Source organism: Zosterops lateralis (genome assembly GCF_965231275.1).
Source record: "Zosterops lateralis genome assembly, chromosome: 22".
In the NCBI taxonomy this organism is placed as follows: domain Eukaryota; kingdom Metazoa; phylum Chordata; class Aves; order Passeriformes; family Zosteropidae; genus Zosterops; species Zosterops lateralis.
In genome coordinates, this window is record NC_139782.1 from 777,450 (window position 1) to 794,549 (window position 17,100).

The window sequence follows — 17,100 nt, forward strand, 5'->3', positions numbered from 1 at the left end:
TCCCGCTGGCGAGTTGTGGTGGGGACATTGTTCTGCTGGGAAAAGGTAATCACTGCCACCCTGTCTGTCTCCCACAGACACGAATCCCAGATGGAGGAGCCTGCTCAGCATCCCGGGCCCGTGCCCTGCCCGAGGGGATGCTCCAGAAGCCTCATGGAGAGCGGGGGTTTCTGGTGAGGAGCCGTGGGATGTCCCAGGTGTCTTGTGGAAGGCTGAGAGAACCTGGACACACACGGGGTTTGTCCTCCACCAGGTGAGTACCCTTGGGGTGTTACACAGCCATCTATGCTGCATTCCCTACAGATCCCACCGGGTTTTTTGGGATGTTCGGGGTCAAATGTGGCTGGGAAGGGGATTTTTACAGTAGGATGAAAGGAAGCCTCCAAGGAAACACCACTGGAACGCTGGAAGGGATCAAGCCAACCATGCCAGGCACTGGCTGCTGGAAAACTCAGTTCATGTTGCCTTGTGGAAAAATCCCAGAGGATGGGTAGGAGCAATCCAAGGCTGCTGCAACTTTTCCTCCATGGGCAGCATTCCCAAGGAGGGGAAACACCGTATTCCATCCTGCTGAGCTGCCAAAAGAGTTGAAATCTAAGGATTTAACACCCCTGGAGCAGTGCACAGCCCCCAGATCCCCTCCAACAGTTCCACTTTAGATAAACAGTCCCCCCAAATCCACCTGTAGGGGTGTCTGGAGGTTCCCTGCCAAAATGTTGGGCTTGGCAGAGCAGCAGGAGACTGAGGGTTGGGGAAGACCACAGGGATCAGGATTTATTTTAGCTGGAGGTTTATTGCAATATTTTTAGGAATCCCGTCGCCATCTGCCGGCGACTCTGGCTCTTGGGTGGGAATTTGGGAGAAAAGTTAAGGATTTAAGGACAGGCTCTCTAACTTGTTTGAAAATTGGTTTTATTTTAGGATACTGAAGGGGCAGTTAATTTTTGAGTGAAGAAAAGGAAATCCAAATCCCACCCCAAAAACCTTTGTATAGCTGAAAGCTCAAGGGAGAACATTGGTGTGGTGAATATCTTGGATATAAATGAGAAAGGTTTAAGAAATTATGGGTCCACACCACTACAGTCTTGAAGAATTTTTGATGCTCTGAAAGCTGAAGCTGATCCTTTATTCCATAAGAGCAGCCTTGGGCTTAAATTAAGAGGCATAAATTGGAGGATGGAAGGACACATGGACACCTTGATGTCTGCAGAAGGGACCAGAGGTTGGATTGTGGGCTGAAATAGCCTAAATTTGGGGAGACATTTGTCCAATAGCCCAAAATTAGGGAGAAACTACCCAAAATTAAGAGAAAACGCCCCAAAACTAAGAAAAGAGACCCAAAAATTAAGGGGAAACACCCCAAGATCTAAACAAAACTATAGGAAAACACAAAAGACCCCAAAATTAAGAGAGAACACACCAAAATCAAGGGAAAACACCTCAAAATTAAGGGAAAACTCCTCTCAATTGTGGGAAAATACCTCATAGGGAAAACACGTCCAAAGTAAGGGAAAACACTTCGAAATTTTAGGAAAACACCAAAATTAAGGGAAAAGGCCTCAACATTTGCCCTGAGCTCGGTCCTCCCGGCCGCCAGGGGGCGCTGTGGCACAGAATCCCCGCCCCCGCTTCCCGCCCTTTCCGCGCCCTGCGCGTGCGTTGCCGGGCGCGGGGCGGCGGGCGGAGCGCGCATGCGCGGGGCGCGGGCCCGGCAGCGGACGGGAATTAAAATGGAAGATGAGGAGGTCGCGGAGAGCTGGGAGGAGGCGGCCGACAGTGGGGTGAGGGCGGCGGTGCGGGACGGTGGAGTGAGGCCGGGGGGACGCGGGCGGGCGGCGCGGCGCCGCCTGAGGAGGCGGCGGGACGTGTCTGGCGGCGCGGCGGCTCTGCGGCGCTGCTAGGCCTCTTAAAGGGGCCGCGGCCTCTCTCGGAGCGGGGGGCTGCGGGCCGCCCCCAGCCCCGCTGCTCGCCGGTTCTTCACTCCCCCTTCAGGTTCCTCCTTGGAGCAGCTCCTTGCCCGTCCTCCGGCGCCCCGTGTGCTCCTCGGTGTCCAAACCCCCTCGGCCCGGCGAGGCTGCGGCCGAGGCGGCAGCGGAGGCTCAGCGGGGTCGCGGCCCAGCCCCGCAGAAAGCTCCGGTTGCCGGGGGAGGTGAAGCAGGAGGGCGGCGAGCAGAGCCAAAACGTGCGTGCCCAGCGTGGCCATGACCCTGGCGGGACTGTGGGGACAGCCCGGGGGCTGCGGACGCACGCACACTCAAAAGCCTTTTGCCCCTTGATCGGAACGTGCTCCTTCACTCGGGCAGAACGGGGGAAGTCCCAGCCTGGCCTCGTGGAGCTGGGCCCCTGCTTTAACAGCGGCTCAGGAGCTGGAATCGGCATCGTGTCTGTCACGCTGAGAGACCCCGAGGATTTGTGAGTGCTGTGCTTGCAAATATAGTGACTGTTTTAGCAGGAGTGTGGGCGGGTGCACTGCGCAGTGTTCGCGAGGAGAGGAAACTCCGCCAAGCAAACTCTGCTTTTAATGAGTTCCTCGGGGTCGTTGAGGATCAGAGGGCAGAAGGACCTCCGGACAGGGCCTCGGTGAGGAGCCTGAACGGGATTGTGGGCAAGGGATTGAGTTACACCTGGCCAGAGGCAGGGGAGCAAAATAGAGGCTGTAACTCAACGCCCGAGAGGGGCCAGTGCCAGGCTGGCAGCGGAGCCGCTCGCCGGCCCCTCCTGCCAAGGCTGGGGGCTGCACCCAGCGGGAGCCTCGTGCTCGGCGTCGGAGTTAATTCCAGAGCTCCCAAAACCGCTCCATGCAGGGGCATGGCTGGAGCCTCGGGAGCTAATGACTGTGGCCTTGAGTAATGGTTTAAAATGGTCCCACTGCTCCAGTCCTGCCATGGAGCGTCTTCCCAGTTTGTCCTTCCTGCTGGTATCTCTCAGGTGCTTTTCCTTAGAAGGAAAAATCCCTGTCACTTGCCCTTTCTCACACCCTTTTCCAGTCCGAACTGCTGGTTATTCATGCTCATAACCTCAATGGTGCTTGTGTTGGTGAGCAGGGAGATTCCCTGGGGAATCACATGATCCTTGAGGTTGGAAAAGCCCTTCAGGATTATCAAGTCTACCCTGTCCTTGATGCCCACCTTCTCCCCAGAGCACTGAGTGCCACATCCAGGCCTTCCTTGGACACCTCCACGGATGGGCACTCCAAATCTCCCCAGGCAGCCCCTGCCAAGGCCTGACCACCCTTTCCATGCAGAAATTCCTCCTGATGTCCAACCTGAGCCTTCCCTGCCACAGCTGAGGCTGTTCCTTCTCCTCCTGTCTCTGTTCCCTGGGAGCAGAGCCCGACCCTCCTGGCTGTCTCCTCATGTCAGGGAGTTGTGCAGAGCCACAAGGTCCCCCCTGAGCCTCCTTTTCTCCAGGCTGAGCCCCTTTCCCAGTTCCCTCAGCTCCCTGTAGGCCTGGCAGAAGGAGCAGCTGCTGTTGCAGTTGTTGGGCTCTGGATGCCTGTGGGAATGGTTGGAGGACTGTGGGAAGTGAGCTGCCTGTGCAGGGTGGGAGAGGGGGCAGGAGCTAGGAGCTGCCCTGGGCCATCCCTGGGGGTCAGGAAGGGGATTTCACTCTGTGCCTGGCAGGAAGGAGCCCTGGAGCTGCTGCTGGTGCCCACAGGAAGAGGGATGCTGAGCAGGATGGAGCGCAGAAAAGCCCAGTCCCTCTTTGTCTCATAGTTCTTGTAGTCCTGATGGATGCTGGTGTAGCTGGGGACATTCAGGTGTCCCAAAGTCACAGCTACAGGAGGTAGTAGGTGGGGAAAGAGGAATGGGGGCAGGAGGAGGCTCTCCTGTAGCACCAGCAGCACCTGCGAAGCCTCCTGAGGGGCAGCTCTGGTCTCTGTCCTGTGAGCAGGGACAGGGCTGAGGGAAGGCCTAGAGCTGTGCCAAGAGGGTTTAGGTTGGAGACCAGGGAGAAGTTCTTCCGCAGAGGGTGCTGGGCACTCCCCAGGCTCCCCAGGGAATGGCCCCGAGGCTGCCAGAGCTCCAGGAGTGTTTGGACAGCACTGCCAGGGATGCCCAGGGTGGGATTGTCTGTGCAGGGCCAGGAGTTGGACTCTGATCCCTGTGGGTCCCTTCCAGCTGAGGACATTCCATGGTTCTGTGATTTTCTTCTGCCCAAGGCAGCACAAGATGAATCCCAACATAAAGGTACATGGCTTGGCAGTCGTGGTTGGTGCTCAGGAGGGGGCTGCAATAGAACAGAGATGCCAAGGAACAGCTTCAAACACATCCTGTTCTGACAGTGCCAGGACAAGAGGGAATGGGCAGGTTTAAGTGGGATATTGGGAAGAAATTCCTCCCTGTGAGGGAGGGAAGGCCCTGGCACCAGTTGCCCAGAGAAGCTGTGGCTGCCCCTGGATCCCTGGAAGTGTGCAAGGCCAGGCTGGGCAGGGCTTGGAGCACTCCGGAACGGTGGAAAGTCTCCTTGCCCATGGCAGGGGTGGCACTGGGTGGGTTTTAAGAAGAACCCTTCCAGCCCAAACCATCTCTCATTCTGTGATGCTGATACTTCGCACTGTTGAGAACCTGAGTTATTTAATTTTGTAGGTTCTTCAGCACACGAGGGAACAGTAGAGATGTAGCAGGAGATCCATGGTAGGTTTTTGGGACAAATTGCCTGTGTCCAGCATGTAATTTTTCAATATTCTGCCCACAGGGTGGGCAAAGCTTGGAAAAGCAAATATATCAGATTTTTAGTTCTAGGGGTTTGTGTTTGTAGTTTTTGGTGAGGCTGAGAACTTCTGCTCAAGCCTTAAAGGTTTGACTGAGCAGAGATCTCATGGTCTCCTAAGTAAAATTCACTTCATTTCTCTCTTGCAGCTTTCCCAAATCAGGTACCAGGAAAACCTCATTAGGTTGAAGAAATGCTCCAGAAACCTGACACAGTCCTTCTGCTTCAGTTTGGTCACTCAGGGAGCTTTAAAACAAATCCTCCTGTGGATGTTTAATGTGGCTTCCATTTGTCTCTTGGTCTTGTGCCATCAGAATTGCCCCAAAAACGGAGCAGCTCCTTGGGAATGTGCCACCCCTGAGGGACCATGACAGGCAGGTGCCCTCTCCTCTGGCAGTGTTGCTTGTCCTGGGAATCCCAGGGCCACAGGGTGCAGCAGAGCTCTGTGGGGGCTCTGAATCCCTGTCACCTCCCTGGTGTCTAATTAGAGCCTGGAATGTCTGTGGAATGGGGAGGTTTTGCTTGTCTGGGAGTTACACATGGAAAACCACGGCATGAGTAACGTGTGAGTTGTCTGACTTAGGAGTAAGGGTGGAAAGGGCTTCACAGGCCAATCTGGGTCAGAAAACACTAATGGGGCTTAATTCCTGGTTTGTTTTTCTGATGTGTTGTGTGGCCCAGCCTAGAAAACACAAATGAGAGTTCATTGTGAGACTTAGGTCTCACACAATGAACACCAATGTGTTCATTGGTGAGACTTAGGTCTGTTCACCTGGTTAAAGCAGTAATTAAATGTTAGGGGGGAAGCTGGGCTCCAGAACTCCATGACCGTGGAGTGTATCCATGGTCATGGGTGATCCTCAGCTTGGAATTGGTGCTTGACAGATGGATTCATTGGTTATTTCTTTGCCAATTAAAATTTAAGTGTGTCAGAGTCTTAGTAATTGATTTCAGGTCAGAATCTCTTTCAGCTTCATCCCAAGGGGAGAGACAGCTCTGATCTCTGCCCTGTGAGCAGGGACAGGACTGTGGGACACTGGCTGGAGCTGTGCCGGGGAGGGTTAGGTAGGAGATCAGGGAGAGGTTCTTCCCCCAGAGAGTGCTGGGCACTGCCCAGGCTCCCCAGGGAATGGGAACAGCCCTGAGACTGCCAGAGCTCCAGGAGCTTTTGGACAAGGTGGTATTGCTGGGGTGTCTGTGCAGGGCCAGGGATTGGACTCTGATCCTTGTGGGTCCCTTCCAGCTCAGGAAATTTCCTGATTCTTCGCAGGTCAAACATTACTCTGGCAATCTAAAACAGGTTAAAAAAACCAATGGAATTAATCTCCTTGTGTGTCTTTTGTCCCCCTGGGATTTGCAGATTCCCAGCTGCTGCCTGCAGCCTCCCCAGTGGCACCCACTGATCCCAGCTGTGCCTCACCAGTCCCCCCAGGAAGAGAAAAGCTGCCTTGTGTCCCAGCTAATAGCCACTCCGAGAGGATGGGAGCAGCCAAAGGCTGGGAATGGACTTTGTCCTGGCCTGGGGGCTGGGGCTTGTCCCCTGCTTGTGTCACGGCACTCAGAGAGGACAGGTTACCTGAGGTGGCAGAATGCTTCTTGTCTGTCACCTAAATGAACCTGTGAGGGTGGGGTGGCTGTCATCTGCCACAAAGGCTCCAGGTCACTGGATCTGAAGTCCTGTCACTTGGAGTTGCTGAATGGGATTGAAGTCCAGCAGAGTCAGGAGGGAAATATTTTGGAGTGTGACGCTGTGACCTTCCTCTGCTAATGGCCACTGTGGTCAGAGGCCGCAGTAACGAGGTTGGAGTGTGCAGGAACTGTGTCCATGAGGAAAACTGAGGTTTGTTTTTGCTGTCAGGGCTATGAGGGTCATGGAATCCCAAAATAGTTTGGCTTGGAGGGACCTTAAAGAGCTTTCCATGTCCGGCCATGGGCAGGGAGACTTTCCATTGTCCCAGGGTAGTCCAAGCCCCATCTTGCCTGGCCTGGCCAGGGATCCAGGGGAAGCCACAGCTTCCCTGGGCACCCTGTGCCAGGGTCTCCCCACCTTCCCAGGGAGTAATTCCTTCCCAATATCTTGTCTAGCTCTGACCTCTGGCAGTGGGAAGCCATTCCCTGTGTCCTGTCCCTCCATCCCCTGTCCCCAGTTGCCTCTCCAGCTCTCCTGGAGTCCCTTCAGGCCCTGGAAGGGGCTCTGAGTTCTCCCTGGATCTTTTCTTCTCTGGGTAAACACCCCCAGCTTCCTCAGCCTTTCCTCCCAGCAGAGCAGCTCCATCCCTGGGATCATCCTGGTGCCTCTGGACTCTCTCCAGCAGCTCCAGATCCTCCCTGTGCTGGTCCCCAGGGCTGGGGCAGCTCTGCAGGTGGGGTTTCACCTGAGCAGGGCAGAGGGACAGAATCTCCCCTCTCCTGCTGCCATTGTGCTGGGATGAGCCCAGAATGGATTTGGACTTCCCCCACCAAAAAAGATTTTAGGCAAACTTTCACCAAATGTTTGCTTTAGGTGCTGTAACAGATCCAAAAAAGTATTGAAACTGGGACTGGAAGTTACTGTTTGTGCTGCTCAGTGTTGCTTGGGCAGAGGGAAGGTTTTTGTTAAGAAATGAGAAGTTTGGAGGCTGGGAATGAACAGTGGGAAATGAGAGTTGGTTTGGGGATATTTCAGCAAGGGAGAAGGAGCTGCTGCTCTCCCGAGTGCTTCCCCCACCATAAACATCCGTGCTGGGAATGCTGTGTGACACTGCCAGGCTTGTTCCCTGTCTCCATGTCCTGTTTCTCAATCCCCTGGTGCCGAGGAGCAGGATCTACCCATGGAGACAAAAACACCTGGGGCTGTCCTGGGCCAGGCACTGCCAGGCCTCAGCATGGCAGAGCGACTGGGAGAAGGAATTAATGCAGCAGGCTGATTCCCAGTAGCCTCACAAATTGGAATGTTGCAGTAATTAATAGATGAATTTATCTTTGGAGGAGAGAAATAGGTGGATAATGAGGAGATCAGGGACTGCCCACATCTGCTATTGCTTGATGGTCTTTTGCAGAAGCAGTTCCAGGTTCAGGTCACTATCAACAGCTTTGGTGACCTCAGATCTTAAAACTTGTTTTTATTTCCTAAAGAAAAGAACATTACCCAGGCTTTGGGGTTTGCCTCTGTCTAGAATTTTCCAGAGCATCCAGTGGTGCTGTAATGAGCAGACAAGGCCATGGTTTTGGGAGGATCCAGCTCCAGCCTAAGTTCACTTGTTCTGGGGTTTAACATTCCATGATATTGGAGTGAGAAGGGATAGAAGGTTGTGCTGGGGGTAAATACCGCAGAGAATGTGGTTAATGGTTTTCCAGAGCTTTGGAATATTATCAGAGATCCAGGAGAGCACCAGGATGTGCCCTGTGCTGTGGTAGGGATCACTCCTGGATTTCTGCAGAGGAATTTTGGAGGAAGGGGGGGAAATACCCACCCAGTGTAAGTGATTTTTACAAAGTCTCTGCCCTCCTCACACCTTGAGTTGTGGTCACTCACTAAACTTGGGATAAAAACCAGACAGGATTTATCCTGTTATTCGTTCCCCGGATCAGCTGAGCTTGGAGCTATCAGTGTTTATCGGTTTTGGAGAGTCCCTGCTGGCAGGGATGGGGGGATAATGCTTTGTAGCTGTCCAGAGCATTGCAGTCCCAAAAGGTTCTTTGGACAACAGCATGGCTGACTTGGGCCCCTGTGCTTTGCAATATTCTGGTTTTGCTTGGGAATGTGCTTCCATCCCATGGAGGCTCCGCAGGGCTGTCCTTTCCTGAAGGACACGTTCCTGGGGTGCTGAGGGTCTCCAGCTCACCTCCAAGCTATCAGCTTTATGGCTGGAGTGGCTCTTTAGGGTACCAGGCCATGGGAATGTGGGTTCTGAGCAACAGCTTTGTGTCCTGGGATCCATGTCTGCATTCCAGGGGTGTTATAGATCCTCTTTGCTTTTTTTTTCAGGGATGGGGGTAGGAAGGATGGCTGTGATGGGGCTGGAGCTCAGTTTCCATGACGTCCTTGTCCACAAATGCAGCCTAAATGTCAGAGAACAGAGTCTCCTTCAGGCTGTTTGTTTGGGTCCTGTTTTGCATCCACAAATAATAGCCCTAAAAATAGGTGGGTGAGATTCCTCACTAATCTTTGGGGAGGGGGTTTTGCATGGGATGTGAACCAGGCTTAGTTTTTGGTGATACAGATAAGTTTGTCTGGGAAGGGGGAGTTGGAAGAGCCCCTCAGGTGATGGATAACTGGGGTTTGTCCATAGTGACCTGTCCAGGTCCTCGGATGCCAAATCCAGCTGCCTCTGCAGACAGCTCATGCCTGTGGTGCTTGTAGTGCCTCTGGCACTTGCCGTCCAAGTCAGCTCCTAATTTTATCTCCTTACCCACACGGTGACAATGTGACACAGCAGAGGAGAGAGAATGACATCAGCAGACGGATGGGTCTGTGTGGAGCAGGAGCAGGGATTTGATTTTAATTAAAAATGAGCAGTGCCAAGGTGATTCTACTTTTAAATTGGTGCGGTGATCCCTGTCACGAGCTCATGGCTGGGGCTGGCTCTGCACATGGTGTTCAAAGGCTCCATTCCTACAATTCCAAACATCCTAGTAATGAACACTGAGCTTCCTGGAAAATGTGGAGTCAGTGCCTGTGTTTAAAAGAAAACACAATTTCTGACACACCAAGAGGTATGTGAGGTGGGGAGCTGCTTTTGGCCATCTATTTAAACACAAAGGGAGACTTTGTACCCCAAAGTTCTGTGGATGTCTAGAGGCAGCTGGAATCCCCTGAGCAGTGCCAGGAATTCCATGGATCCTGGAAGACTGGCAGTTGTTGGGATGGGTGGGAGGGGTTTGTGTGTGTTTGGTGTGAATGGTTGGATTATGTTATTCTGCCAAGATCCCTACATGGGGAGAAAGCCTCGTGTTCCTCAGAGAGCACAGTGCTTCCATCAGCTGCTGAGGCTGGAATTTAGAAAATATTTTAACTGCTCCTGGCTTTGCTCCTTGTGCCAGCCTGGAGTGGGCATAGGCCCAGGGCAGGGCCTGTCCCCTCTGTTGAGGCATCTCCTGTCCTGGGACCCTTGTGGCAAGAAGGAAACTGAGGGGCTGGAGTGTGTCCAGGGAAGGGAACAGAGCTGGGGAAGACTCTGGAGCCCCAAGAGCAGCTGAGGGAGCTGGGAAAGGGGCTCAGCCTGGAGAAAAGGAGGCTCAGGGGGGACCTTGTGGCTCTGCACAACTCCCTGACAGGAGGGGACAGCCAGGGAGGTCGGGCTCTGCTCCCAGGGAACAGAGACAGGAGGAGAAGGAACAGCCTCAGCTGTGGCAGGGAAGGCTCAGGTTGGACATCAGGAGGAATTTCTGCATGGAAAGGGTGGTCAGGCCTTGGCAGGGGCTGCCTGGGGAGATTTGGAGTGCCCATCCGTGGAGGTGTCCAAGGAAGGCTTGGATGTGGCACTTACTGGGCTGGGGACAGGATGCAGATCAGGCACAGAGTGGACTCAGTGATCCAGGGTCTTCTCCAGTCTCTGTGATCCCATGTGATCCTTGGCAAGGAGCTCTGCAAGCACGGAGCAGCTGCTGAGTGTGTTGGCACTGGTTTATGATCCAGGACCACGTATTTGCTTCTGACCACTGGCAATTTTGGGGCTTTGGATACAAAGACACCAAGAATTTTGCTGAAAGTGACCTGCTCTGGAGTGGGAAAGAGGCTGTAAAGGAATTGTGATGGTTTTGAAGGATTCCTTGGAATAAGTTTTTGTGTTGAGCAGGGTAAAGAACTTCATTTTTTCTCTGGCAGGGGGGCCTGCAGGTTGTGGTTGGAGCATCTGGAGTGTGTGGGGATGTGCCGTCTGGCAATGCTGGGGCTCAGTGACAGTGACCTGTTCTTAGGTGCTGGGGTGGAGGTGACACTCTGCTATTGCAGCACCTCACAGTCAGACCACAGCTGCAGCCCTGAGGCTCACCTCAGAGCCACCAGCAGTGTAGGAACGTGACTTTTGCTGAGGCTGCCTTTCCTCTGCCTTGAAGGAGGGAGCAGAACAGAGCCTTCCCTAGGGTTGCCGTGTGGCTTGTGACAACTCTGTGCCCATGGTCCCGCCTGAGGGCTCAGCAGTCCTGTTTTTTCTGGAGTGAAATGATTTGAGAGGCTCCTGAGTGTGTTGTCCTCCCTTTTCACCCCATTTTCATGTCGTGTCTCTCCCCCATGCCCTGCAGTATTTAATAGGGGATATTCTAAGAGGGACTGGGAGTCGTGGTGAGCTCTTGGAGGCTGAAAATGTGGTTTCAAGACCACGATGTCACTTGTGCTGGCTCAGTGAGGATCCAGCCCCTTCCCCTCAGTTCAGCCTCCATTGTTTGCCACCAGCTGCTCCACAACATCTCCATCCTCACTGGGATATCCACTCCCCTGCTGCCTGTTCCCATGCCTCTCTTGGGGGGCAGGAAGCAGCTCATACGCATTTTCCTCTCCCTTGAGTGGCACTGGGATGGGATTTTCCACCTTCCTAGTCCCCTTGAAGAGGAAGGAAACTGCAGGTGTTTGGCCTCCCCAGGAGGCTCTGGCTGGGACTTGCCTTGTGAAGCTCTGCCTGGTTTTGTTACCTCCCAGGACAGGGTTGGGTAGGAAACTCAACCTCCCACCCACCTTTTATCTTCCTGAACTGATTTTTTCCCTTCTAGGTGGAGGCTGCCATGGCCTGTATGACCAACAGCCAACACTGTGGTTTGGCATCTTGTAGTGACTTGTGCTCCTTCCCTGCTCACAGGAGCAGAGAATTTCTGTCCAAACCTGTTCCTTTCCTGAGCTGTGCCTGCTGTAGTTCCTGCTGGTAGCATGGGGAAGCAGCCAGGCCTCAAAGTAGAGCAGCTGCCTCCTGCCAGAAGTTTGGAATTTCCTTATATAGTGCCATTTATCAGCTGGCTAAAGTAGGACACTCTCAGGTAGTGTTTTTCCCCCTTCCTTGATGATTAAATCAAACACAAAATGTTGTTTTGGAGCCTCTTAACAGAGCTGCTGTGAGGATCTAAAAATACTCGTGGGGTTGAGGCAGGTCACCTGCAGGAGGGTTGAAACCTGGCTTCGTTCTCCTCCTTGGTTGAGTTTCTCTGCATAATTGCTCCGGTTACAACACCTTTGCTGAGGTGGATGCCAGCCTCAGGCAGAGGCTGACACGCTCAGACCCGGCTGGCAGTGAGGCTGGCAGTGATTAACGTGTCTCTCTGCTGATGGGTGACTCGATGGGTGACTCTGGTGTGTGGAAAGGCACTGAGCAGCACAGGGAGGCTCCCTGCATGCCTGTAGGGCAGGGCAGGGCCTTCTCCTGGCAGGAATGTGGCCCTGCTGGCCAGCCCTGCCCACGGCTGTAGGCTCAGGACTCAATTCCCCCTGGAATCGTGCCTGTGGATCGCCCCCACCAAGGCTCTTCTTCCTGGCAGGTTTGGCCTGGTCCCCGCCTGGATCCAGGAATACCTTGCTGTGGAATCCTGTGGGGTTTTACCTTCATAGGTTTTTTTTGCCAGCTGAAGTGGTTAAAATGAGCGATGAGCATCCTGCGCTGGATCCATGGCCTGCTGTGGGTGTACTCCTGGTTACAGCAAAATACTTGTTCTGGTTTTGCTTTTCTCGTGGGTTATCCAAGGTGGCTTTGCTTTTCCCTGCCTCTTCATTCCCAAGTCATCCTCAGATGGAATCACACACTACCTTCTCCCTTTATAGATTAGTATTCGGAAGAGTGAAATTAAATATGTGCCCAGACAGGCTCAAACTTGGACCTCCAAACTGAGATACGCCTTCATTTTATTAAAAACTTTGTGGCTTTACTTTTCTCTCTTTCTTTTCAAGGAAATAGACAGACGGTTGGAAAAGAAGCTGAAGATCACGCAGAAGGAGAGGTAAAATCTTGATTTTCCTGAGGTGAAAAACGGCCTGGGAAGTGGGAGTAGTGGGGAAACAGCTTCAAACTGACAGGGAGTGCTGGGTTGGAGTTGAGAATTAGGGAATTTCTCTCTCCGTGCCACTAGGTGGCCCTTCGGAACCATGGCAGGGCAGCAGAAAGCTTCTGAGAGTGGTTTGATTTCAGAGCCAGCTCCTGCAGACTGGATGTAGCTCCAGCTTGGGGGAAGCTGTGTAAGGAAGAGGCACTCACAGGATGAAATGGGTGAGTCAGGTAATCCCAGCTCTTGACTCTGGATTGACTCACTGTGTCTTGCATCAGGGAGAATTTCTTTTCCTGCTTCCTTTGGGTCTGGGCAGTGGTGTGTCATTTTCTCCTACTAGAAGTGTTTTTAATCACTGCTGACAAGTCCTTTGTTGTTGGGGCTTTTTTCCCCTTTGATTATTAGAGAGTCATGGGATTTATCCTCTGGGAGTTCCACACAAAAAAGGGACTATAGAACATTCAGATGGTGAGCTGGGGCCAAGGCTGGCTCTGAGGAATGAAATTGCAGAGTTGGAGTGACACACCAGGCTGGGTCATCCTGGTGAGAGGAGCCCTAGAAATCCTTGCAGGGAATGAAATCAAGGTGCTTGTACCAATATCTTTGACTAGAAATGCTAAAACTTTACCCAGTGTCTGTTCCCTTTCCTTCAGTAGAGCTTAATGTTGTCAAACACAGCAGGGACTGATTTTCCATCTCTTTCCACTATTCCACTGCTCCAGTTTAGAGTTACAACTATAACGAGGTTTTTAATTATTCCAGGCTGCTCTTAATCACAGGAACGCCACCTGAGCATGAGGAATTCACATGCCAGGCAGAAAACCCCTGTGGAAAACAAGCACCAACCCCATGTTTTTCTTCCCCACAGCAGAAAGTCCACATCTCCTCCCAAAGTGCCGATAGTGATCCAGGACGAGAGCCTTCCCACGGGGCCTCCACCCCAGATCCGCATCCTCAAGCGGCCCACGACCAACGGTGTCCTCAGCAACCCCAACTCCGCCAGCCGCCCGGCCTTCCCCGTCAAATCGCTGGCGCAGCGCGAGGCCGAGTACGCTGAGGCCAGAAAACGCATCCTGGGCAGTGCCAGCCCTGAGGAGGAGCAGGAGAAGCCCATCCTGGACAGGTGAGAGCAGCCCCGTGGGCTTCTGGGGAATTCCTGCCTGGCACTGGTCGGGATGGGCTCCTTGGGGAGTGCAGCCAGGCCAGCACAGAGAGAGGAGGGCTCTGTTAGCAGAGCCTGAGCTACGTGGGAGTGAGGGGAAGTGCCTGGTAAGGCCGTAAATCATGGAATCGTTCAGGTTGGAAAAAGCCCTCCAGGATCAGAATGCAACCATTGACTGGCACTGCTGTGTTCCCCACTGAATGTGTCCCCACCCAGGTGCCACAGCCGTGTGCCCTTGGAACACTTCCAGGGATGAGGCGGCCACAGCTTCTCTGGGCAACCTGTGCGAGGGCCTCCCCACACTCACAAGGAGGAATTCCTTCCCAATGTCCAATCCATTCCTGCCCTCTGGCAGTGGGAATCCATTCCCACTTGGCCTGTCTCTCCAGGCTCATGTTCAGAGTTCCTCCATCTTTCCTGTTGGCCGCTTCAGGCACTGGAAGGCCACAGTTAGGTCACCCCAGAGGTTCTCTGCTCTAGGCTGAACAATCCCAATTCCCTCAACCTTTCTTCACAGCAGAGCTGCTCCATCCTTCTGATTACCTTGGCAGGCTCCTTTGGACTTGTTCTATGTCCTTCCTGTGCTGAGGACCCCAGAGCATGGGTGCAGGTGTTTCCTGAAGACACTGGGATTTCCACACCTCATTCCCTCACTCCTGCTCCCTGTGTCCCCACAGGCCCCAGCCCTGTACCCCCAGGCTCAGCTGTGTCCCCTCTGTCCCTGCAGGCCGCCGCGGATCTCGCAGCCTGAGGACACCAGGCAGCCCAACAATGTGATCCGGCAGCCACTGGGCCCTGATGGCTCGCAGGGCTTCAAGCAGCGCAGATAGAGGCGGAGGCGCCGTTCCGCCGGCACGGACACACGGACCCGGGCCAGGGGACCTCCCGGGGTGATTTGCACTGTGACCCTTTTGCTCTGCCCACTGTGACCTTCAGCCCCACGCACTGTGACCTCCCCTCTCCACCCACTGTGAGCAGCGATCCCAGCAGGGCCGTCCCCACGGCTAGGGGGACACAAGGGGCCGTGCCGGACTCAGCCAGGCGCAGGGAATTGTGTGTGTCCCACTCGGGTTGGAGCGAGCGCCAGCAATAACGTTTGTTGTACTCAAAACCTGGCATTTAAGGAAAAAAAAAAAAAGATGGGAAGCCTCCCCAGCCACGCATGTTGTCCTCATCACTTCCAGAACGAGTTCTGTTTCCAAGGATTTTAGGTTCATTTATTTGGTTTTCTATTTGTTTTCTGTATCTCGGATCCACGGAGTGCGTGGGAAGGGTTTGAGCCATTTGTTTGAATCTGGAGAGGTAGTTGAGTGTTCCGAAGGGAATTTCAATGGATTTCCATGAATGTGATGGCTTGGGGATGACAAGCTCATGCTTCTTCTCCATTTCTACTGCCATGGAAGCGAACTCCTGGATACCCCCAGATACCTCGGAGTTGGACCCAGTTCACATCTTACTCCTGTTAAAGCTTGGCTTTGATTCCCTGCTGGCTTTGAGGAAAACTTAAGATACACCCTTTTTGGGTTCTTTTGTATTTGTGGAGAAGGGAATGCAGAGTGACCCTGTGAAAATGCCTGCTGTCCAGCCTTGGAGGGCTGGGCGGTGAAGAATTAGGGAGATGTGAGGAGGAGGAGAGGCTCTGGCGCTGCTCCGGCCATGATGTTGGGCAGTGGGATATCCCGAGGGTCTGGCCCCGGTGGCGCAGGGACAGTATGACCTCTCCCAGAATAGTAGAACTGGGAACCAGACCAGCCTTGAAGAAAGCCTGGATGATCCCTCTGTCTCCCTGGAGGCAGCGAGGCTTCAGGGATGGGATCATCTTGCTCCAGCTCCTGGAAAGAGGATGGGGAGCCTGCTGCTCCCCAGGAATAGAGATGTTCCCCCGGGATGAAGCTGAGGATCACTCGATATCAAGGGATTGGATGAACACTAAATGCTCTTCCTGGAGGGGCCAGGACCTGGAAACCTGGGTGGTTCCTGATGGATTCCTGCATCTGCGTGCTGCCTTCAGTAGGTTCTAGGGGGAATGAGCCAATCTTGATGTGCATAAAAAGCCCTGTGTGGAAATGAGGCTGAAATCCCACAGAAACGGGAAAATGGAAACTATCTGTGTATCCAAGCAATCCGCTGGAACCTTAACGAGTCTTGCAGCTGGTTCAGGGTGGGGTGGGATTCCCCTGGGATTCCCCCATGGATCCTGGTGACTTTTGGGGGATCTCACTCATCCCCATCAGGCTGGGGGCCGGGGGCCGGGATGAGCTCCGGGAGGGAGCAGGAGGGAGAAGGATGTCAGCAATAACTGTAGTCACTGCGCCTTTCCTTAATTATTCCTAAAAATAGCATTGAATAGCCAAAAACCTCCCAAATCCACTGGATTTCTGGTGCAGCTGGTCAGTGCCACATCGCTGCCTCCTCCGTGTCTGGCACTGAAATTCCACCACCGGCACCGAGACCTCAGGCACCGAAATCCTCTTTTCCAGCACTGAAAGCTCCTTCTCCCGGCTGTTCCTGCTGTGTCCCTGTGCCAGGACACGGTGCCCAGGACACGTCCCGCCCGCGGGCAGGGCTCGGTGGCGTTCCTGTGGGAAGCGCCTTCATCCCAGGGAGGGGGAGGATGAACACGGTACCGCGTGTTTCCGCCTCAAAAAAAAAGTGCGCCCGAAAGAAAACATTTTATAAATTGTATTTTAAATAAATGTCTTTAAACTTTTCACGGCTTTATGACTCCCTCCTTTTATCCCTGTGTCTGCCAGGAGTGGCTTTTTGGTGGCATGTGCATAAAAATCCACCAGGAAGGTAAAATCTGGGAGGTTTTGCCCATAATTGTGCCAGTTTTACCCAAAACCCGGGGGGTTTACCCCATGTTTAGGGTGGTTGAGAGGAATGATCAAAGGAGGGTGGGAAGGGCAGTGCTCCAAGAGAAGATGTGGACCCCAAATGTGGATGTGAGTGCTGCCTCTCCCTGGAGGAGAAACAAGCAAATCAGTTAATTTAATTAATTTAATCGAATGTAATTATTTTATTGCTCCATGCTGGGCTCACCCCTGGATGTTGTGCTCCGTAACATCCAGAGAAGTGCTGGAGGCTCTTGGGGTGAGGAGTCCGGGAGCCTTGGCAGCTCCCACAGCCCCCGGCTCCCTTGGAATTCTGATGATTTTTAACTATTTATTTATAATATAAATAATATAAATATATAATATTTATATGTATTATAGAAATAATAATATAGAAGAAACATAGAACACATATATGATACAACCTAGCATCTAATACATCTATTT

At 53.2% G+C, this 17,100-nt stretch overlaps 1 protein-coding gene across 2 annotated transcripts; it reads left to right on the forward strand.

The window, feature by feature from the left end:
- Positions 1-1,655: 1,655 nt before the first annotated feature.
- On the forward strand, positions 1,656-14,982 carry SZRD1 (SUZ RNA binding domain containing 1). 2 transcript variants are annotated; one of them, XM_083876645.1, is made up of 4 exons: positions 1,656-1,781; positions 12,563-12,612; positions 13,526-13,780; positions 14,547-14,982. In XM_083876645.1, exons 1-4 carry the CDS (start codon positions 1,692-1,694, stop codon positions 14,647-14,649), a joined length of 498 nt encoding a protein of 165 aa, XP_083732771.1. In that variant the 5' UTR covers positions 1,656-1,691; the 3' UTR covers positions 14,650-14,982. The 2 variants fall into 2 exon arrangements, with proteins under 2 accessions (XP_083732771.1, XP_083732772.1); XM_083876646.1 differs by having other exon boundaries at positions 13,529-13,780.
- The last annotated feature ends 2,118 nt before the right edge of the window (positions 14,983-17,100 follow it).